Source organism: Stylophora pistillata, chromosome 2 (assembly GCF_964205215.1).
Source record: "Stylophora pistillata chromosome 2, jaStyPist1.2, whole genome shotgun sequence".
NCBI lineage: Eukaryota > Metazoa > Cnidaria > Anthozoa > Scleractinia > Pocilloporidae > Stylophora > Stylophora pistillata.
This window is the reverse complement of record NC_142520.1, coordinates 56,182,684-56,207,629: the sequence shown is the minus strand read 5'-3', so window position 1 is coordinate 56,207,629 and position 24,946 is coordinate 56,182,684. Positions and strand designations below refer to the sequence as shown.

Here is a 24,946-nt window from a genome sequence, read left to right as displayed (position 1 = left end):
ATAGAAATAGTTCAAAGTATCCGTTGTAAAAATATTTGCATTGGTGGAAATTTGAGTTGGCCATCGCTTTTCCTTCCGAGCCTTCCTGGGTCAATCGACATTCACCTAACTTACTTCTGCTTTCCAGAACCGTAGGTTTTCCATAGCTTTTCTTGTAACTTGGGCATGCTCGGCAAACGCTCCATGTGGGTTAGTCATGTTGATGTGAATTTTGCAATGTGACTTCTATTCATGTGAGATTAGTTCAGAATTGGCAGAAAAAGAAAATTCTTTGAGGCCTCGTGAAATATCCTTATTGGCATAATTCGAGTGAATAAAACAGATTTGGAAGGTAAATGCATCGCCACCTTGTGAAGTCCCGAATCGAGGAATTAGGAGTAAACGAGCAAGGTCTTAAGCAAACCCTGTACGCACGAATATCAGTAGGCAGATTATTCATACTGTCCTCTATATACTTCCTGAGAGCTTCTTTATTCAGGGGTGATATTGTAAGGAGAAAATAGATCCTAGTCACTTAAAGAGATTGACGGGAAAACTTCAAAGATGACTTAAAATATAAATTATTTTGTTATCATATGGTGATGAAACCCTTGGTCTTACCAATAATCCCTAAACTGCCTCTTCGATCGGGTTTGAATCCTCTTTCCCCTCTACTTAAATTAATGAATTTGGAAATAACACGAAGGCCCTTTAAGGATTGGAACCACTTTGGAGGTGGCTAAAGACAAATCCTCGGAAATATGATAAAAATCTGCTCGTCTCCTTACGGATGCAAACACATCGAATCGCGATTTTTGCAACGATTATTACTAAAGAAAGCTTCTCTCTTCCGGGTCAAACTGGAGATATTTTACAGAAGTTCTCCCAGACAAATAGAAAAACCTACTTGGTTTATTTACAATTTGTACTACTCTGTGAATTAGGCAGCATTGTGTCTTGATCGTGCAGCTACGTGATGTTACTGCCCTCTGGGTCAAAATCAAACACAATGAGAAGACTTACATTGAGCAAAGATGAGCCAGAAGAAAAACAATGATGACCAAAATTACAAAACTATTCATAGCTTATAAATTGGAAAAACCTAAGCGGCTTATATTTGTTCCTTTTTTTTTTTTGAAAGTTGTAATACAAGTTAATCCGGCCCCTCCGTTCTTAATTACCTTCATGGCACGGACACGCACACCATAAACTGCAGTTTTGAATTGATCATTGCCAAATCATAATCAAAAGCGACCAGTTTAATTATTTTAATCCAACATCAGCCTTTCTTTATTTCAAGTAAACGAGTACGTTACCTGCCGGTTACTTTTAAATGTCTAATTACCAAGTAAAAAAAAAACAACAACAACAAAGAAACAAAAAAAAAAGCAAAAGGTACAGTTATTGAAAAAAATCCCTTTTTTACTTCCTCTAGTTTCCATTGAGACAAATGTTGCCATTGCACGGAAAGGAAAAAATTCAGACAAAACTTAAAAAAGGTAAATTGACCGTTATGTACATGTATGTTATAGCCTTCAATGACATCTGCAGTCAAATTCAGGCACGGTCTCTCACCGAGATTCCGCATTTTTAAAATATGAAAAAATTTCCATTCCTCCCTGTGGAAGGAATACTCCGAAAATTGAACTAACTCAGTTTTAGTCCTATTGTCTAATTTTCAACGTCATTGAACTGCAGAACTTTAAGTGGAAACGTAAGTTTACTACCATTTCTTGGTAGAAATCCTTTAATGCTCAGGCAGGCATTGTTCCTGTGATAATTTTGCCACCTTGAGAATCGTGCAGTTATGTGTAAGCTACCTGTATTTTTTGCCCTCTGGGTCAAAGTTAAACACAGTGAGAAGCCAGTAATTGAGCCACAACGAGCCCGAAGAAAAACAAAGATGACCGAAATTAAAGAACCATTCATGGTTTATGGATTTTAGAAAACTTAAACAGTTGATGATTTTTGAATTAGAAATTTACAATGCAAGTTAATCCCTCCGCTCTTTATTATCCACCTGGTTGGACACGCACATCATAAAATTGCAATTTTGATATGATCACTGCAAACGAGTGGTCAGTCTGATTGGTTTAATCCAACTTTAGCCTTTCCTTATTTCAAGTAGAGGTGTAAGTTTAAATTTTCGACCGAAACAGGCCTGCACCTGCAAAGTAAAAAAAAAAGAAAGAACTTGAAAGCTAAAATTATTTAAGTAATCCGTCTATTATCCTTTCTGTCCCATTTCCTAATGATGCACATGATACTTTCGCACGAAGGAAAAAAAAACTCAGAAACACTAGTTTTACTGTTAAGTGGACTATGCTTCAACTGTTCATAGAGGTACGCCGAGGTCAAATTCAGACACACCGCCTCCTCGAGATTCTGCATCTTGTAGCAAACATATTTATTAAATGGTTCAAGACTTGCATTGTTATGAATAATGTTTTGCACATCTATATCTGGTTTAAGGGATCTCTGTGAGAGAAAACAGGTTTCTCCTTGATTTATAATTAAAGTTTCCTTATATAAAATTGTAGCTTCTAATCATATAGGCGTTGTCAATCCGTTTGAAGCCTAAGTCCTTCTATCTTAATTGATGAAGTCGGGAATGATACAAAGTTCCTTAAAAGATTGGAACCCCTTTGGGGGTGGCCTTACATAAATTCTCGAAAATGTGAAAAAAATTGACTTCTTTCCTCACGGAAACAAAAAAAATTCGAAACACATTTGCAAAAACTTTTACAGAGGATATGTCGCTTCCTGGTCTGAAGTAGTCTGTGAATAGGCAGAAAAAATAGCTCAGTAAACTACGGGTAAATTTACTGTGTGAATCGTGCAGCAATGTGTATCATTCCGTTAGGTGTTGTCACTGGCCTCTTGGTCAAAATCAAACATTCAGAGGTGAAAATATCGCGACAGGTGAGATGTTATCGGCTGTGAAATATTCATCGTAAGCGTATTTTCCCTATGATACGTTGCCTAAGTAGTAGAATATTTGAGCCAACAACAACATTGATCTAAGCACTTATGCAAGAGACTTTCTTTATTGAATTATAAAACACACTTCACAGATACAGATCACAGTCATTTGGTAGAGGTTTAGTCTGTGAGGATGAGTCGTCCAACTCTGCTGTTGCTGACCGTTTTCATCCATGGAAATCTATTATTGGCCGTGAAAGGTAAAACTGCATTACCACTGCAAATACTATCAGTTACGAAAGCAAATTGCATCTGGAACCCTAGAAGCAATTTAGAAAAATATGGCAAAGAAATTTATATTTTATTGTCTAACAAACTAAGGCTTCAAATTGAATTAAGTCTTTATTCTTCAGCCTTCGTTTGGGTTTTTTAGGCAGACCTCACTGCTGATCTCAATGTAATTTCAAGTTTCTTGAAATAGCTTTTGTGCTACTTCATCCACAAATTTTGGAAAAACTGCAGTAGAGCAAAAATAATTTTGCTCATGTATCAACTTTGTTTAAGTCTTGCGTCGTCAAACTTTGCTGGTTAGAACAAAAGTTGGCAAACACGAAGTCATTTCTTCTGATGATAAATTCATGTTTTGAAGATAGGGAGTAATGTGGGAGAGGAAAATTGTGTTTCCTACACAGTCTGTTATGATCATTATTCTATTCGTCAGACCTTAATTGTTGATTCGGATAGGATCGCTATCAGAGATTTAAGGGAAGCCCATGTTTAGAACTTCGTCATAAACGTCGCTTTGGAATGTTTTTGCTAATAGGGTTCGAAATGTCTCATCATCCATTTTGAAATGGTTTTCCATGTGTAATAAATGTTTCGACTTAATTAAAAGCCCTTGAGAGTTACAATAAAGAATTAAAAAGCTAGATAACCACTACTTACCTTCTTTTAAAGTAGCATTGGTCATGTTATACCACTTTCTCGTCTAAAAACTGTTTTCATAGAAATGTAGATCTCGACATTAAAAAATACTTTGATTACTTCATTTTGTAAGTCATGCAGTTATGTACCGTCCGGCGATGTTAATAGATATTTCTTGCCCTCTGCCTCAAGCTTAAACAAAAATAAAGTAAAGCCGCGTGGCAAGTATTAGCTCGCAGGAAGATCATAAGTAGGCCCCATAAGTGCACATCAGTCATGAGCAAGTTGAACGTTCTGACCTGACAAGTCGTAAGGAATGTCATGTCTGACCCTTTAGTTTCTGCTCAGAGTGTTCATTGCATTGACATTTCCTTGAATCTTAATTTATTTTATCTTACGTAACACCAAAATACACGCTTCATTCGGTAAATGAAAGCTGCTCAGTCGTATCTTCCTTAAGAAAATGTTACTTTTCCCCCCAGGCTTGGCATGGATACCTACGTTATGAAAGTTCTATTATTTGCTAATGTCACAGTTTTTTTTTTTTTCTGGATGGTCACGGTTACGCGAGACTTTAAAGCTGAAATACCTTACATAGCCTACCCTGACCAGTATTCATGAAAAAAAAAAAAGCAACCTCCCCCAGTGTCTATGGAAAAAAGTATGGTGTATATTTTAAAGTAAACAGATAAACTCCACAACAGTGCTGCACATTCTTCATATCTTCAAAAGAATGTGGTGTATATTTTAAAGTAAACAGATAAACTCCACAACAGTGCTGCACATTCTTCATATCTTCAAAAGAATGTGGTGTATATTTTAAAGTAAACAGATAAACTCCACAACAGTGCTGCACATTCTTCATATCTTCAAAAAAATGTGGTGTATATTTTAAAGTAAACAGATAAACTCCACAACAGTGCTGCATATTCTTCATATCAACTTGTAAGCTCACCTGATAAGGTCAAAATGTTACGCTGAAACAATTACCAAATCTGACTGCGAAGACTTTAAAGCTGATATACCTTACATACCTTACCCTGATCAGTATTCATGAAAAAAAAAAAAAAGCAGCCTTCCCCCCCCCCAGTGTCTATGGAAAAAAATGTGGTGTAAATTTTAAAGTAAACAGGTAAATTCCACAACAGTGCTGCACATTCTTCATATCTTCAAAAAAATATGGTGTATATTTTAAAGTAAACAGATAAACTTCACAAGTCTGGTTGTCATTCACAAAAGGAATTCACCGGCGTTATCTGCTGGATAAGCCATTTATCTTCACATTGAGGGACCTAGTCACGCGAGTGCGATACAAGAAGACTAAAGTGGAATAGTTTTCGAGATGCCGGAAAACGAAAAGCGAATTGATAACGTTGGTCAGGCAGAACTAAGGTTGACCTCATCATTAGCCAGTGATACATGTAACCGCTCAAATTGAAAACAGTGACTACTTGAAAAGCTGGAAAAATGAGAGCGACCAAAAGGAGATTGATTTCAGTTTTCCATCTGCTCATCTCACAAGGTGACGCAAGAGTGAAGTTAAGTAAAAGCAGAACTGTCCTCAATTAACTGCCTCATTTAATTGAGAATTGCTCTACGTTTAAACAGTCCTGTGCTGGAGGCGCACATATACATGTTCGTCACATCAGTTCCTGTGTTCCACGTTATTTGTTCCATTTGAACTACTGGCTCAAATTGAAATTCCCAAAACGAGGAAAACACCTCCCCTTTATCTCTGCCGTGCGCTAACTGATTCTTTTGATAAATATACATCTCCATCCCTGTAGGTATCTTCCTCCAAACTGGCAGGCTGAACATTTCGCAGACTCTGCACGGTTGGAGCTGTAGCAGTGCGTGTTTACCTTCTCAACACTGTCGACTGCCTCGTTGCACAACAGTTGTATTCCCCAAAACATTCAGTGGATCGGGAACGGTAAGTAGTGGTTCATGATCCCAAGCATTTCAAGGCACCATCCAACATTGACCGGAGGTAATGGAAGGTCTTCAGTTGAGCAACACTCAGGGAACATTTTTGTCTTGCCATTTGATCGATTCAATTTTTGATCAATTACTAGATCGAGTCGATTTCATTGATCCCGCGTCTTTGTCAATTGAATCTATTCCACAACACCTCTCCTCCTGATGAAATATGTTTCTTGTTCTACCTATGTTCTTCATCTCCCCTTCTTACGCGGCTGCCACAGCGCCAGCTGTGACCACATCTCCCTGGATATCATAAATAGTATCCCAATAGTTCTAGTCTGTGTTTTGACTTAATATATTCCTATGTGATCAACATTCTTTATTAGTCACTGTTAATTGAGACCCTATAGGTTAGGAACTGGGAACGAAAGACAAAGGAGACAAAATTGACTTTGAAGCCTTGGAAACTGAAAAGGGGAAACATCTCTGACAAGTTCCAGAGATTAGCACTTAAGAAATAAAATTCACCTCGCCTTCTAAGCATCAAACAAAGCAGCTGTGTGAAGAGATCAAAAACAATTCTGCGGGAAGGAAAGAGTAATGGAACAGCAAGATCCGTTGGCTATTTGAGAATGTTAAGTTATTTCGCTTGAAATGCATGTACAGATTAATCTCATTATTTTTCTGATAATCACTTGTGCTCCCTGGATTGGAAATTACAGGTTAATGTTCAGGTGACGGTAAGCCATGGGGAGACGTTCTCACGGGTCCATTCACCGTCAGCTATGTGGGTTCAGTCCGTTACTACGCGTGACGTTGAAGTGTGTGCTCGTGAGTCAGGCATTGGATCCAATGGTACAGGAGTCGTTAACTGGTTGGCTTTCCAAGATCATCCACAAATGACGCGTGGTAGTGTTTCTTTTAATGGAATATGGACAACAGAAACTAAGTGTGACAAAGTAGCTTTCTCGAAGGTTAGACGAAATAACGAAATAACAAAACAAAACTTTCAGGTCAAGGCCCTCTTAGCATGTTCCACCCCAGTAAGAAAGACTATAAACCAACTTGCAAAGCGAAGCCCGCCTACCTCATGTGGGACAGATTTCCATGCTCATTCAGACAGGCCACTCAGTATTCAGATATCTCGGTGGTGTGTTAAAAATTCTAAAGCCTGCAAGGTAAAAAAGAGAAGAATAAGGAAAGATTTCAAGCTTTTCGCTCTGAACCAATGAAAGACAAGATATCCAATATACACCTTTACCTTGGGTCGTCGAGCTGCATGATTTTTATTAGAACTGAGGTGAATTTACTCCATAGACATAAATTCATATATTATCCAAAAACATTGCAGAGTTTTCCTGGAAGACCATCCGTGTTTGTGTCAGCTAGGTACACACGTGACACAAAGCCAAATGACGCTATGTATGTTTGGTTGGAAAATGTAAATTCCAGAACTTTTGAGGTGTGCATCCGGGAGTTCCTGCCCTTCGATGGGAAACATCAAGACACCACTGTGGTAAGAGATATCTATCCTGTAGTTTTTATGGGTGAGCGTGTAAGGGAACTTAGCTGGGTTTTTCTTTTATTATTATTTTTTTTTCAGTCTGAGAACCTTATACCTTGTCTGACGGCAACTCATGCTTTGCATTCATTTATTGCAGGACTGGTTTGCATTTGTTGGCAATGGCTCTGAATTTAATTTTACGCTGTCAGGAGAAGCAGATTTTCCGAACGGTAACCCGCCAACGGCTGAAGACAATTATGGTTTTTGTCAAGTGAGTGTAATCTAGTCTCGTCTACTGTGAAGTTTGAGCAGCTATATCAAGGTGAAATCAAGGTTCGTTTTCACAACAGAGCTACGTAGTACCATACAGATCTCTCTCATATAAACTTGTTCTCTCTTTAATTTTTGCAGGAGGTGCAGTTCAACACAACCTTTTATGCTTCACCTGTTGCCCTTGTGTCTGTACATCATTTTTACAACCCTCAAGTCAGCATGAAAAGCCTTGTCTCACCCAAAAATAACATCATTTCAGCCTGGGTTGAGGTAAATGATCGCTCTGATTTTACGATTGTTATTCTTCTGTTGTTTCAACTTGTGCTCTCTGGTCTCTGTGCAGGAAGTTAGCCTCACATCCATGAGGATTTGTGTCAAAGACTTGAGTGGAACAGGAAGCAAACACGACCCTCTGTCTGTTAGCTACGTCGTTATTGGAGGTTTGGGTTCAACCTGAATGTATCAGTACAATTATTTGATATCGTTGCTTTGGTATCTTTCTTGAATTTTGAGTTAACTATCATTTTGCTTCACATTCAAAGACCTCAATCCCTGTCTAAATGTGTTCTGCCCATCATTCGGAGTCTGCAAAACCTACAGTGCCCATGAAGCTCGCTGTGTGTGTGACGACAACTGCCCGTCGTATCAAGACCCTGTCTGCACGGAAAATGGAACGACATATGACAATGAATGCCTGTACAAATTTAGCTTCTGCAAGGGACTGGACAATAATACCTTATATCATCCGGGCAGCTGTGAGGGTAAGGCCTTATTACTATGAGAAGAAACTTTGTCTTCCACTAACAAGACACACACAAAAATTAGGATTTTCAACTACATTGAAACTTCCGGAATCTTGCATGAGGTATAACAGGAAAAAAATTGGTCACAACTGGTTTAGAACTTTAGCGTTTCCAATCTTTACAGGCTTTCCAATCATTCATGGTCGGCTTCAGCTCTTTCGAGTTCTCAAATGGTCAGACTCGAGCTGCAAAATAGTGGTATTCCCACCATACCGCTTCTATCCGAACAAAGAAGTTCAAGTACAGATCACCCTTAGTCACATGAACCTGAATGACTCCGACACGGTGCATCATGCTATCACATTTTGGACGGAGAAAGTCAACAATCAAAATTTTACAGTCTGCGCAATGCAATCTGGGAGGAATGGAAACAACTTCAATCCTTTCGCCACCATTGATTGGATGGCGTACCAAGGAGCACCCCCCGAGGGAATGACGGGAAGAATCAAAATGACAAAATGGTGGTCAGGAACGAATTGTGCAGATGTGACCTTTCGAAAGGTAATTTACTACTTAAATAGTTGTATGCATCCAGATAATTCTTTTATACATCCGGTTTCATTCTCGTTTCATTGGCTTAAATGGGGATAAAAACAACAAATAATACTGATAACAATAATTTTTTTTAATTGATGATAATAATAATAATAATAATAATAATAATACTAATAGCAATAAAGTTAAAACCTATTTACATAACAATCAAATATATAAGAAGAAAACAAGATAGTAACTTAGCTTTCAAAAAAATCTGACAAAAAAACTAGGCTGGAAACTTCTTTTACGAGGCTCGCGAGTTTCTAGGAGAATTCACTTAAGAGCAAAGTAATGCTGATCTCAGCAGCGCAAAGGACACTCTTGCCCTGATCCATCACATGGTAGTCGCATAGCTTTCGCCCTTCTTGTAGCAAGTAGCTCAGCAAGTCTACTATGGTATCGTTCACATTCCATCGCCATTCCGCCTGTCATGCTAAAAACTAATGGCGTGAATGTAGCTTGCTCTACTTCTAACACGCGGCTTGCGTACTGACGCTTCTTCTCTTCTTCTTGCTGCCTGAATATCTGTTCTGGATACATATCTCTATAGGTGTCTGCATTTGGGTGGCACATTCTCACATCAAAAAAAGCCGACCTCTGCCTCTCCTAGAATCACCTAGCAACTATATCCAGTCGTGCATTAGGGACGGTGTAAGCTCCCTATTCAACTCTTCTCTTGTGATGTCTGAAAAACTGATAAATTCGTATGATAAATTCGCCCCGTTTGCATATCATATCATGATCAAAAATGAAGATGTTCCCGCAAACACAGAGAGAGGGCGTATCAGGAACTTGTCAGTCGTTGCCTGAGTTTCACAGTGTCTCGAAACTCACTCTTGTTTAAATTTAAAATTCATATCTTTAATTGGCAAAACAGTAAGCCAACTGGAAGCACTCTTCTGAGTGGCAAGGTCCACAGCTCTTAAAGTTTTTCCACAAATCAAGCGCTTCGCGTCATCACGTTTTTACTTCAGATACTGATTTTTTATTTGGCGCATTTCCCGTTGCACAGCGTGTATTTCATTTTCGTCTGGTGGCTCACGCGCCTGTGATTCTATTTGTTGGGCTAATGGACCACCGATATTAGCCGATGCTACATACTCTACGGCTGCTACTTGACTTGGATTTATTAGGCCCATGCCTCCCATTCTCGCTGGCAGCGCCAGCAGCTCGTGTTCAGCTTGTGTACATTTATGACCTGTAATAGACGGTATTAGGGCATCAGCTATTGCACGCTCCAGAGGTGCGAGTCTATGTCAGGCAGAGTTCTCAGAAAGTACGTCCAGGGGTGTTTTAATCGAAAAGCGAACGCTGGGTAGCAAGCCAGCTGGGGCTGCGACATAGCAAACTCCGCCAATTTTGTCACTTGCCCTACCCATTCCTCGACTTTATCGTTGACGCACTACTCAAGATACATACATACATGCATACATACTTTATTTAACGTGGAAATACGCTTAGCTTAAGAGCTAGTTTACAGGTATTCCACTTAATACCTAATGAAAACCTAACAACTAACAACGCTAATATCACAGTGGGTAAAATCATAAATTAAATACTGATTAAAAGCTATTTAAAACTGTTATTACAATATTACCGCCGCAATCAAACTACTATTAAAACTAACCTTACAAATCTAGTAATCCTCGAAATTTAACGATCTAATTCTGTTTACAATTTCTTTGGTGCCCGCTTTTATTGTAATGTCATTTGAGAGTGCATTCCATTTCTTGGTTGCAAAATATCTCCATGACTTGAGTCCATATTTGGTAGTGTTAACTTTAGGTAAAGATAAAACATAATCTTGGCGCCTGAGATTTTACTTAAATGAGCGTAAGTTAATAAGATTCCTAATTGCCCGTGGTGCTTTGTTCGATATGCTTTTATGTATTGTCAGTAACATGTCCCGAATTCTTCGAGATTCCATGGAGGGTAGTCTTATCTTTTCCAAGAGATGCTGATAAGATGCATGTTTATCATTATAGACATATCGCAACGCTCTTTCATTGACTTTTTCGATTTTTGCAGTGTTTCTTTTTCCGCAATGGTGCTAAACTTGATTGCAGTAATACAAATTCGGTAGTATGAACGAACGATATAACGATTCCTTGGTTTTAAGGGGTAAAATATTTTGCAGTCTATTAAGCGCGTTTATTTGAGCACTGGCTTTGCTGCAAATACTCGAAACTTGATCGTCAATTTAAGTTTACTATCGAGTACAACTCCCAAGAGGTTAGTATTTTCTGCGGTTCTGATATAAATTTTACCCGATTGAAGGAGTAGCTTATCTTCTGTTCTGCCAAGGACCATAGCCTGGTACTTTTCCGGATTTGGTCTCATGCCATTTTGAATAAACCATGTAGTTGCGTTCTCAAGATCACTATTTAGGTTGTCTTGAACGGCACGTACGTTCTGATTGGAACAATGGATATTTGTATCATCCGCATAATTAATACTGAATCCTGCATCATTTTATTGCGTACGCCAAATCATTTATAAAAATATTAAACAATGTAGGTCCCAAGACAGAGCCTTGAGGGACTCCTTTTAACACCCCTTGCCACGTGGTGAAGGCGGTGGCGAGCTTCACTCTTTGATGGCGAGAAGAGAGGTAGCTTCGCATTAAAGATAGCGCTTGATCACCTAAGCCATAGAATTTAAGTTTTTCCAGAATTAAGTCATGTGGTAGACAGTCAAAGGCCTTACTTAAATCAATGGCTACTGTGCCAATAATGTTATGATTATCAAGATCTTCCTTCCACTGTTCAGTGAGTGCAAGGAGTGCCGTCGGGCACCCATGATATTTTCTGTAACCAAATATAGAATTATGAAGAATCTTCTCTAAGTGAACTGTCAATTGTTGATGAATAAGATGTTCAAAGATCTTAGACATTGCTGGAAGCAATAATAATAATGATAATAATAGTGATAATGATAATGATAATAATAATGATAATAATAATGATAGTAATAATGATAATAATAATGATAATAATAATGATAATAATAATGATAATAATAATGATAATAATAATGATAATAATAATGATAATAATAATGATAATAATAATGATAATAATAATGATAATAATGATAATAATAATGATAATAATAATGATAATAATATTGATAATAATAATGATAATAATAATGATAATAATAATGATAATAATTATGATAATAATTATTATAAATTAAATTTTATTAACACAAAGCAAATAACTATTTTACAAGTTAAAAGTAAAAACGACCTAATAGTAGTTCTAATTACAATTAATAATAAATCATGATAAAAATAAATTATTTAGCCATGGACATTCCACTGGGTGGCTCTTCTTGTCCACTGTTTCCAGATCGGATTGGAATTCGGAATGTTGGTTTTTGCGGAGTGAGGAAAACCAGAGGACCCGGAGAAAAACCCTCGGAGCAAGGACGAGAACCAACAATAAACTCAACCCACATGTGACGCCAGGTCCGAGAATCGAGCCCGGGCCATAGTGGTGGGAGGCGAGTGCTCTCACCACTGCGCCATCCCTGCTCCTCTGGAAAAAATTTAAAATCCTATTTACAATTTAATCCTTTTCATCACCATCAATATTATTATTGTCGATGCTAAAATAAAAATGCGTCTTTATCGTTCAAGAGATAAAAGTACACTAGCCCTAAAATATAATCATAATGATTTAATAAATTCACAAAAAGGTTAAAAAAACAGAAACAAAAAAAAGAGAAAGTATATATAAAACTTGGTAAAATTCACAAAACTACGTTGGACAGGCGGTAGGGTTGTCGAGGGAGAAGTCCAAGTCGATGATATCGAGGGTTCTTCTGATGGATCGTGATCCTCTCAGGCAAAGCAAAGCTGAACGAATGAGCGCAAATGACACCTTGGCTCTAATCCATGACATGGTGCTTGCACAGCTCTCTCCCTTCTTATTTCATACTAACTCAGCTAAACGTTTATGGTATATTTTACATTCTGTGCCCATTCCACCTGTTGTACTAAATATTAAAGGCGTAAAAGTTCCTTGTTCGACCTCCATGACCCTGTTGGCATACTGACGTTTCTTCTCTCTCTCTCGTGCTGCCTGTAAACTTGCTGGGGAGTCTTTTCACGGTAGAATTCTGCATTTGAGCGGCATACCCGAACATCAAAGAATGCAGATCTCTGTCGCTCCCAGAAACCTCGGGCGTGTATGTCGAGACGGGCGTCGGGGGCTCTGTTCGCACCCCTATTCAAGGTCTCCCCAGTTATCTGCCGAAGAATCGGCTCCACTTCGACATCACCAGATACTATGCGTAGCAGGTCAGCTTCTAGATCTTGAAGCTCGTTGTGACGTTGAATCACAAAATCACCCCTCCTGCAGATCATCGCAAGGTCAACATCAGAAAAATCTCCCCATACGCAGGTCTTCGGTAGATAATAATCATAAAAATAATAATCATAATAATATTCATTGTTATGGTTACTATTATAACTATAACAATTATGGTGATAGTAAAAAGACGTTAGGTAAAAAAGCTTAAAACAGACAGCAATTCACTAAACTTTGAAATCATTTTAATATTTGACCCCACTGCAAATTAATAATGATTCAGATGACTTTGTAAAGATCAATGCAGACCAAACTCAGTTTTAAAAAAAGCTGCCAAAATGTAGTCAGATTTGTGATGAAATTGTTTATTTTCATGTGTTTAGGACAAGTTTAAGGATTCACCAGTTGTTCTTGTGACATCTGATCACCAAAGAAGTGGAAAGGAACACGACGCTGCGTTGATCTGGACAGAAGATGTAACCAAGGACTCGTTCAAGGCTTGTTTGCGGGAGCTACAAAACTTTGACGGCAAGCATCAGGACATTTATGTGGTATGTGATATGCTTTCTCTCTGTTTTAAAATCGATGAAGCTCTGAGATTAGGGATATTTTCTTCAGTCTCACTAAGGTATCGGCTTAATTCAGTAACATGATTGGACCTTTGCATTTGTGCCCAAAACTTGATTAGAGATCTGTTAGTTTCATTCCATTACAATTTTTTTCATTGAATTTTAAGGAGTTTAATGTGTGAAATCATCTGTAACTCATTGAAAAATGCGTTACGCTACTCACTAGAATTAAGTCTTTTTTTTTTGGACTGGTTCTTTACAGACCTGGTTTGCGTTTGCTAAGTTACATAAACCACTTTTCACTGAACATGGCTCTGTAAACTTTCCAAATACGGATCCACCAAAAGATGAAGACAACAACGCTTACTGCGAGGTAAGTGTACAGTGTAAGTCTGAGTCGAGCACTGCGATTATGGAAAATTAGAGTAATTAACGGTGATGCTCAGGAAAACAATTCTCAAGAATTTTCTCCAGTATCTGTTTTTCATCTTACTGATAGTTTGTACACTTTACACGAAGTTACAATGCGACACCATCCGTCCAAATATCAGCCAATCACAGCACAACAGCGAGTGGAAACTTGGCGCCCGTTCATAACGGAATTTCTGTGTGGATTGAGGTAAGAGCTTTTTACTTGGTAGACCAGGAAACATGTTATATCGACTTAAAAGTCATCAAAAAAATAGCCATCCCCTTTTACCCTTCTTTCCGTTTTTAACTCCTCTTAAAGGATGTAGTAGAGGACAAAAGAGAGATTTAGCACCACGTTTACGTGAAACGTGAACGGCAAGAGTGACCACGTGACCTTGTTTTTCTCATTATTTTTTCATGTTTGCCAGTTGCGCTTTGCCGTTTCTATGCGAAAGTAATCTGTTTCGCTTTTGCAGTGTACGTGTGATTTTCTCCACTTTTTCTCTCACAGAGTAGAAGTAAAGTGCTGTAAAAAGGAAACCAAACTATTCCTTTTAAGTCGTACAAGGGCGCCTTCAAATCCACCGTGAAGTGAAATCACGCGAAACTAAAGCAGCAAGGTTCACGCTATTTTACCTGAAAGGTGAAAGGGCAAGCTGACGTTTGCCGTTTCGCGTAAGGGCGGTGCCAAATTTCTCAATTATCTCGATTGAGATAGAAATGTAGAATTTATTTATATTATAAAATAACTTTGAATTATTTGCAGAACATGAATGAGTCTGGATTCAGAGTCTGCGTCAAGGAACTGTACGAGACCAGATATGATCCTGTGTCAGTGAATTATGCAGTCCTATCAGGTCTGTATGCAACCAATATTTAGTAGACGGAGAAGATGCAATTCTGTTCAAAAAAACCTTGTCACATAAGAATAAAATTTTTGTTACTATATTCAGGATTAAATAATGCATTTATTTCCAGACATCTGCAAACCCGGATGGAGCTACTTCAATGGTTTCTGTTATTTTACAAGTGATACCTGTGCAGATTGGACCACAGCAGTAACAAAATGTAGACAAGAGAACTCAGTCCTTGTTGATGTCATCAATAATGAAGAAAATGTTTACATTCAGCATCGCCATAATGGAGATAAATCCTGGTTGGGTTTTAATGACAGATCAATAGAGGGTGACTTTACTTGGGTTGACCATGGACTTGGAAACTTTACAGCCTGGGCCAAGAATCAGCCAAATAATTTCAAAGAAGAAGATTGTGTGCACGCACTTGGGATGAAATACAGCTATGAATGGAACGACGTGCAGTGTAGGGATTGTCATAAGTTTACTTGTAAGAAAGGTAAGTCAAACATATATAGTTAAAAAAGCTTTTAACATACCCTTTTCACGTGCAAATATGCTTCATGTTTTGCAATTATTAGGTTGGTGTATTAGTATAATGATTCAGTTTTTTTCTGGGCGTGTCCTGGTTTTGGAAGCGTGAAGCAGCTTGAAATGTTTTCCTTGTACAAGATGTCAGTCCATCACATATAAGTCGTAGCAGTTTGCCACGTTTCTTTTCAGGACAGTTCACTGATAACAGTTTCTACTTTTTGATAGAGAGGCACTGAGAATCCTGGGTATCTTGGTTAAGGATACAGAAGGCCTTCGGGGGTCAAATTTAGACAAAAGTTTTTTTACACCGCAAACAAAGCATTACTGTTTTAACTAAAGTTTTTCAAAAAAGATATTTTCAAATAATGAAACGCACTCGGGTTATTTACAAAAACCTTTTTTCGAACTACAAATTCTTTGAACCGCTTGAGTGCAAAAAGCCAATTGTATTGTGACCAAACAAACTAGACTCTCGTAATGTTTTTCGCAGTAGAACATCCGGGGTAGTGTTAGTCGCATAAACATCTTCGTATGTCAGTTTCACTTGTTTACCGTAGCAGGTAGTGAAATAATGAGTCGAGTTACGCGTAAAAGGAAAAGAGCTTTTGGGTTAAAGCTAGAAAGAAGCCTGGCCGTAATAGCCAGACATGGTAGGATTTCGATGAAGAATGGAGGAAAATCTCGACGAATCGGACAAGGGCTTGTGGTATGAACAGTCTTAGCTGCTCGCCTATCGACAAATTCTGCCTCCGCCTGAAACTTGCATCGGAAAGTGGTGAAGAACCAAAGTAGATTAGCAATCCTGCGTGAGGAGTCTTCTGGGCCTCCGCTCCAGTGTTTCTATTAGCGGTCGGCATTTCGAGTTTTTCAGAGTGTTGACATAACTTGACATGTGGTTCGCCAAAGGCGTGAGATGTTTGAAAAACTTTGGAAGCGAAAAAAACCCTCTTCGTTTTTACGCGGGTGTGTCTTCTTTGGACGAATTAATAGGGTATGAAATCTTTTCGTATCGACTCGAAATTTGGTCCGAAGGCTCCCATGATATCAATCTAAAGAAAACGTGTGGGGCTTTTCGGTTTTTTTTTCGTTTTGTTTTTGATCTCCCACGATGTAACGCGTATTGGTAAAATTTTGATAACCAAACTTGACAGATGGATTGCAAAGCAACCAATAGGAATATCGAAAAAAACTCACATGGTTTTTAAGACCAACCAATTAGGATTGAAACTGTGTAGAGGTTTAACTTGTGTGGATAGATTTGATACTCGATTAATTTGCTCAAAGAAACATCGTACGTTTACACTTTTCGCACCTTAGTCGTTTTACGATTAGATCAAATCAAAACGAAACAATTTTTGCTAGAAAACACATTTCATAATCTTTCCATTGATATATAGTTTATGACTTGTTAGTTACACTTTAAATAGCGCGGTAACAATTTTTTTCACTACTGCCTGGTATTAGTTCCTCGCGCGGGGAACAGGTCACCCTTGCGCCACGCGCGAGAGAAACATGCGAAGAAGCGCGAGATTAAAAGAAGAAAATTCAAAATAAAGATGGCGGCGCGAGGCTTTTTTCTACTTGTGTAAGAAGTTTACCTAACAGCGTGTATTTGATGTGTTGAACGGCCACTGCGTATGCAGGAGACAGAAACGAAGATAAAGATGACGATTCTCGGGGACATAAAGGTTGCTTCACATCTAAACGAAAAATCAAACCGATATGAAATCTTGCGACGGCGAAAAAGGGAGAACTCATGCGACCAGGAGGCTGTCTTTGACGGGTGTTGAATGATTTTCTAGGCGGTAAATGTCTATAAACATCAGATTGTTGGTGCTCGCGCGAACACACGCGATAGTCAGCGGTAGCTATAACAGATCATGAGCAAATGTCTATTTTATAGAATCCAGATTTTTAAATGTGCGAGAACGCGAGTGGAAATTGCTAAACTCACGAAAGCTATTGCAGGAAAACAAGTCTGGTGACCCCTTCTTTTTATTGTCTCAATATGATAATAACGATGAAAGGAATCGTCAGAAAAATTAAAATAGAAAATTCTACGGAAGGACATTTGCGATGCGTGAAAATTGCCTTTTTCTAGATTTTCTGAAATTCCGCTCCGTATAATTTTTTTAAAATCTTTGTACATTTTCCTTTTCAAGTGCCGAAAGCAATCACTACGAAAAATCACGGGGTCACTGGGTTAGTCTTCAAATTATTTGAGCCACAAGCTAAAAAATGCGTCTAAATAAACCTTTGAAAGAGTTGCCATAGAAACTGCTAAGGACGAAGTGATACCTATTTTTGGATAGCCAATGATTATATAATTCAGCCCTGTAAAAGTGTTCAACCGGCCTTGGTCAGTCTTTTTTCTGTATTTGTAGCTTTCCGGCGACCAAAAATCTAAATTCTCAAGTTCAAAGGCGTGTCGCTCCAAAACGCGGTTAACGAGGTGATCGGGACTATTTTACTGATTGAAATGACAAACCAAAGTTGACTGTTTGCACGAATCTTTATTCTTGAAAGGCAATCGACCACGAACCACAATCAATGACGAAAATAACGATTATTCTCACGGTCAATCAATCTATCGAACGATCGATCGTAAACTCAAACAACAATACAACGAAGTTCTATCAATCTAATAAAAAGCCGCGGAATACACGATCAAAGAATCCCGTGTCAAATACTGAGCTCTAACGTCTATAACGAGATTAACAATACAAGTAAAACAGAGCAAAAGTTTCGAAACAAATTAAAAGAATTTTGGTGGCTGGCAAGCAGCTTATTGTTCTATCTAAATGATAGGCGTTTACTGACTCGCAAATTGGTACGAGTTTGGCCTTTAATTCTTAAATCCATAGAGATCATTGCAATATTTGTTTGTATATTGTCGCCCAACACTGAAAAGACTGGAAAGGAAAAAACAAAGTTACAAAGGTACTCACATATCGGTCCCGCTTGCGCCAGAGGTTGAGAAAACGAAAGGGCGAAAGTTTACCAAGGCTATTCAAAACTTACGAAGAACTGATTAAAGAGACGCTAAACTTGCCTTTTATATGCGCGTGGTGACGCTGAAAGGTCCGAATACAAAACCAATAGAAATACAGAAAAACAGATAGGGATTGTTACTATGTGGCTATCTAAGATCATTCTGAAATTAGTGAACTAAGCAATAATGAATCAAAACATGAGCCTTCTGGCTAATGTCCTTAACAGTATTCTTTCAAAGTTAGAAACCATCAAAAGGATGAAAACTGGTACCAGCCAACTTAACCATGTCAAACGACACAATAATGTTATTGTGTTACGGTATTTTCTCAACCGACAGAAAGATACAACTCCTACCAACTCAACTACTTTATTCACTGACGCAATAATCTTACTACGGAGCGATACCAATAACCAATACAATAGCTATCCTCTTATTCTAAGGCCCTCTATAAAACTATTAATAATCTCAGTGTACTACTGCATAACTCACAGTTGTCTTCAAAGATCCATGTAACGTATTGATGTCCACGTAACTTTTTTCAACGTAGCCTTCCACACGGCTGACGATTCCAATAACAGTAAATAACACCAACAACTTTCTGTAGTCGGGCTCTGTAATAACACTAGCTCCTCTGGGCCCTTCGTGACAACACTAACTCACTAAAAAAGGTCTGACTTTAACCGATCGCGACTCCCTTATGTATGTTTTACAGAATGTCCTAGAACATTCTTGGGATCTGTAATACAACTATTCTTAGTATCATTACATTACTATTGCATCATAACAAAATATACTGACTAAGGGTTCTAGAAAGTTCCATTAAAAGTTCTCAAGGAGTTAGCATGACTAAGCGTTCCAGATACGTCTTCAGTTCCATTTTTAGGAATTATGTAACACAACGCTCTCCATAACAACTATGAGACTCAAATTTGACCCTCTTGCTACGAGGTTCAGCTGTACAGTCTGACGTTTTTGTGTAATGGTTGGCGGGGAGGTGTGAGAGGCCTGGCCAGAACTTTCGAAGGTCTTCTAAGAGGGAGTGGAAGGCATGGAAATCAGCGATACTCCAAATCAGTTCCGGGTACGGAAATACGCGTTGTCAGTAAGGGGCAATTAGGTTCGAGGGGCCTAACTTAACCTTTTCTGTTTCTTCTCTGTGAAAAGGGTGTTTACTGCTCCATTTTATATCATTACTAGACTTAGATGAATGCCAACATGATCTGAATTATTGTCACAAGCTGGCCACGTGTACAAATGAACGTGGCTCGTACAAGTGCAAGTGTAAAGCAGGATACCCTGGAGATGGATTTGATTGCTATTACAGCTATGCAGGTGAAATGTGTTGAAAAACAACTTGAAATACATTTTTATAGCCCTTTAGGCCCAAAAGTTTAGGAACGGAAATATGTTAACTTTAACAAGAAACTGTCGATTAAGCAGGAAGTGAAAGTTTTGGTGTTTGTACTCCGCTCGAGATTTTAACCGAACTCTGGCTTTCTTTTCAAACTTTGATAGGAAAAGAACTGATTTCAAAATCTCCTCTGAGCCTTTTATTTATCTCAAAAAATAATTTTGGAAGATTCTTTTTCATTTTATTTTTGCATACATGAAAAGTGTATTCCGCACGTGATAACTGAGTTAAAAATTCATCGCATTCCTATTGTACTGATTAACATAACTTCACAGAAGTAGACAAGTTTCCTGTCTCAGGAACCTCAGTAGTTTATACTCTGCATTACCAACGAATTTTCTTATGTTTAGTTGTTTGCTGGTGTTGTGTCAATGTTCAACATCTTTACACATTCACATCTAAAAATGTTATGGCAATGAAACAAACAGGAGAGTCAAAGGTGAAATAAACCGTAGGCCCACGTCTCCTGTAGGGTTAGGGGTAGGAGACGTTAATTTCCCACGCACGAGATTACTGTGTGGTGGATGTCCTCCCCTGGGGTGGGATGGGTGGGTTTACTGGGCCCGCAGTAATTGGCGCAAGCAGTTGCGGTGTCCCTGCCTGTCGGCGAATCTTATAAATTAAACTGAAACCGAATAATATTTATTTCCTGTTTTAAGGCCTGGGTTATTCGGCAATATTGGCAAGCGATGACAATTACCTTGGATCCCTGAGCAGTTGGTTAAGCCCTGTGGTGCAGAGCCAGTCCTCATACTGGAAGCGCTGCTGGAGAGCATCAGTGGATGGTTGGGCTGCCTCTACCTTCCACTCATTGTGTGACAGCAAAGGGCCAACAGTGACCATTGTCCGTGTGGGAAAATACATATTTGGTGGATATAACAGCTTATCATGGAGTAAGTGCATGACCTATTGAATTTGCTTGCCTTTTCTCCTCGTTTAAATTAAAATATACGAGCGCATCTGGTTTCTAGCATAAAAAAAAAGCAGACAAACAAACAAACAAACGATCAAATAAAACAAAACAAAACAAAAAAGTACAATGGGGTGCATGGCATATTAGATCAGGAATACTGAACTGTGTCTCATAACTGTGTCTTATTAGTAATAAAAGCTAATCATGCCGTTATTTTCGAATGCCTTTTAAGTTCACCTTTTCAACGAGTATCTATTTCTGCATAATTGTGAAAAACAAACTGCCGCCAGATGAATTATTTGATTCATCAGTTACTAGAGCACAACGTGAGCGATGCGCGAAAGAAGCGAGGGATACGTTCAAACAGGACCTGTACAAAGTTTCAACCAAGGATAGTGAATTTAAAAATTTCTAAATTTTGAAGAAAGTAAAAGGCAACCGAAGCTTCTAATGTCATTTTAGGGATTGTTTTCCTCCGGGATTCCTAGGGCCAAATAGGGTGAGGTTCGATATTCCACCTCTGGGTCCATTCTCGATATTTTCAGGCAAACGGTCGTGGGAAGATTTCCATTTTACATGATATTTGCGAATGTTTTACTGCGATTGTGTCAATGAGTCAAGAAATATGATTTGAAAATAAACGCGCACCGTCCTCGAATAAACGCTCCCTATGAATACAGGCGCTAAATATAAACGCTAAAAATCGAATTAACGGCGTTAATCGGGTAGAGATATTTAGAATGATATTGATGATGATTCGTGGCCTAATATGATATCCTTTGCACACGCTGATATAGAATAAAATTCTCTAAATTTCATTAGCGTCTCTTACAATTTAAAATACAGATGTGAAGCGATCGTTGGTTTAAACGAAGCATCATCTCCTAAAAGCAAGTCATCGATTCCACAATGCATTATCGCTGACGGAGTTCATCATACAAATCCACGGTCAATCGCTTCTGCCCTGAACTCTCATTCTCTTTCAATAGGACAGATTTTAGCTAAAAAAATATCATTTGTAGCTCAATTGATGGTCACTCTAGATTGTTCCAATTACATGAAATTCGCGGAGCGGTTGTCCATAAGCAGTTACTAGGCATCAAGGCAAATTGGACAATACTAGTGCAAGGCTTTCAAGTGTGGCGCCCTTTCAATTACTTGTCTCATCTCAAAGTTAATTAATCTGTTTATGCGAACAATGAAGTTTCCGAGGATATGGAAGTTAGCCCAGTTAGCCCAGTTGGCCTAATGGATAGTGCGCTGGACTGTTGAGCGGGAGGTTGAGGGTTCGAGCCCCTGGCGGACTAACACTCAAGGTCTTAAAATAATTGAGAAGAGTTTGCTACCTTTTTGTAACATCGAGTAATGGTTAGATATTCTAGTCTTCTCGGATATGGACGAATAAATGGAGGTCCCGTCTCCTACAGGGTTAAGGGTAGGAGACGTTAATTTCCCACGTACGAGATTACTGTGTGATGGATGTCCTCCCCTGGGGTGGGATGGGTGGGTTTACTGGGCACGCAGTAATTGGCGCAAGCTGATGCGGTGTCCCTGCCGGTTGGCGAAGCTAATAAACTAAAATAAACTAAACTAAGCTAAATAAACTAAGTGCTCTAGAGTGACAGCTTTATTCAGATCAGGAACAAGCCCAACAAATCGTCGCCTATTTCAATTCTACGCTCTCTCAGCAATGATCTTAGAAAGGGTAATCCTCTCTCAGCTGTACGAATACCTGCATTCAAATAATTTACTTTCAAACAAGCCATTTGGTTTTCGTTGTAAACGTTTAACAGCCACTGCATTCTCTGGCTTTGCCGATGAGGTCTTGTTAAACTTGGAAAAGGGAACTTTTGTGTTGCTGTATTTCTGGGTCTTACAAAGGCGTTCGATACAGTCAATCATGGGATCTTGATGTTCAGATTGTCCCCCGGTGTCTGTACTGGTTTTCTCAGTATCTAAGTAATCGGAATCAGCAAACCTCTTGTGAAAATAAATTATCCGAAGCCCATCCCGTTACTTTCGGAGTTCCACAAGGAAGCATCTTGGGACCGTTATTGTTCTCTGTGTATATCAACGAGCTACCTACTGCTATTGAACACCCCGAGGTATGATTGTACGCTGACGAAACCGTTCTTTTACTGCTTCGAAAAAAAACCTCGCGAGCTGGAGAGCAAGTTCAATGCAGACTTCTACAACGTAGCATTGTGGCTAAAAGCGAACAAACTTACCTTGAACCTTTCTAAGACCAAATCCCGGTTGATTGGAAGCAATAGAATTTTATTTCATATTTCCTCATCGTCTCTATCTACTTTTGATTGTGAGTTTGACAGCGTAAATAGGTCTAAGTATTGAGGAGTTATGTTGTTCTCAGACTTCATGTAGTCAGATCATGTAGAGTATGTAATTTCTAAAGTTAATAAACGGCTCGTTCCTGAACAGACCACTTTATTTGTCAGCTACTCATGCCTTCGTAACTTTAAAGTGGCTCAACCTTGAACAACGTAGATTTTATTATCGCTATATCAGTATGGTTATAAGTGTATTAATGGCCTCATGAATCACTCAATAGAGCCACTAGCCGACAGGGACGTTCATAACTATAACACAAAAAATAGGATTATACTTAGACTAACCCTTGCAACCAAAAATTGGGGTAAACAGAGTGTGTTATCACTCACCGAAAGATTGGAACAACCTAGATAAAGTCATTAGAAATGCCGCTGCACCTGCACCAATCTAAGTTCGGACCTTTCTGGACACCACAGTGACGTGATGAAAGTTTCCTAATCGAAGATTATACGTGTTTGCTCCCTTAAAAGGAAGCGACAGTTGAATAACATTTTGAATTATTTACTTATCATTCAGCTTCTAGTTGTGGATACCAGTACACTTCGAGCAGCTTTTTGTTCTCATTGGTTAACAAGCCAGGCAAGGGACCAGTGAAATTGACCCAACAAGGGCAGCATAGTAACTACCGGAGTTACTCCATATACAGTTGTTCTAGCCATGGACCCACATTTGGTGCAGCACACGATATTTACATTTCCGACTACGCCTCATCCAAACCAAATTCTTACTCAAACCCTGGATACACCTACAGTCCACCATCTGGCCACAGTCCTGGCAGCTCCTTCACGCGATCATTCCTGGCGGGAAGTTACAACTTTCAACCCGATGAGGTTGAAGTGTTTTACGAAACTACTTAACACAGACCTGTTGAATCAAGTGTCATAAAAAATTCGAACAGGATTTAGAAAACTAAAAACGTTAATTCATCATTTTGAAGGCTTGTTACGTAAAGAAGACATTATAAACAGCGTGAAAAGTTACACAAGTAAAAAAATATTTCATAAAAAGTTCCTATTTAACGTTAAATCGTGAGCCCCCAAAAAACACTGCCTAATTTCTGACGCTGGATCTGCGTAACACATCCTGTTTATTACGCTCGATTTGCGTAAATTTTCCTGTTTGTGGGTGATTTTGCTGTTCACACCCCAATTTGAACGTCACTTGCTCTTTAAAATTCTTTTATAAGTAGGTCATTGGTAAATCTTGTCCAAATCCCTGTTGACGTCTGTTTGACCAGACGAAACCGGTCGGATAAATAAACAAAGTTGACAAGATCTGTTGCTGCATGCTGCTCACTGGTTTTTATTTAAGAAAAGGTCAACTGTTCGCTGAATCAAAGACGCACAGTACAACGGCTCGAGAAATCGGCTTCTAAAACTCTGCCATGGGGGTAAACTATCTAGCCCCATCAATATTTAGTTGGAAATCACTCCAGAAAAAAGGAAGTGCAGTGGTATCCTGCCGCCCTCACCGACCTAATGAGTGCGACTCCATGAAATATGAAATCGACAAAAGTTAAAATCGACATCCTCAGCAGCCGGCTTACATCATTAGCAAACGAAGTACAAGAATGCACTTAATAAACGAATTTATCACGTTAAAAGTCTCGGACAAATTATGCTTCACTAACGAAAATTTATTAGGGCTGAAAACTTATTTCATTCCCAAGAATGCTGTCCCCTTGGTCTCGCTAGAAAAACACCTGACGCACCATAGAGAAATATTTAAT

General features: G+C 38.7%; 1 protein-coding gene across 1 annotated transcript; it reads left to right on the top strand.

Moving 5' to 3' along the window:
* Positions 1–2,920: 2,920 nt before the first annotated feature.
* On the top strand, positions 2,921–24,528 carry LOC111345975 (uncharacterized). Its single transcript, XM_088748579.1, has 17 exons — positions 2,921–3,161; positions 5,613–5,758; positions 6,471–6,722; positions 7,100–7,264; positions 7,410–7,523; positions 7,664–7,795; positions 7,869–7,965; positions 8,068–8,286; positions 8,453–8,829; positions 13,565–13,732; positions 14,013–14,123; positions 14,250–14,369; positions 14,928–15,018; positions 15,140–15,514; positions 19,742–19,876; positions 20,615–20,848; positions 23,734–24,528. The coding sequence occupies exons 1-17, from the start codon at positions 3,095–3,097 to the stop codon at positions 24,072–24,074; spliced, it is 3,144 nt and encodes a 1,047-aa protein (XP_088604705.1). The 5' UTR covers positions 2,921–3,094; the 3' UTR covers positions 24,075–24,528.
* Positions 24,529–24,946: the final 418 nt, after the last annotated feature.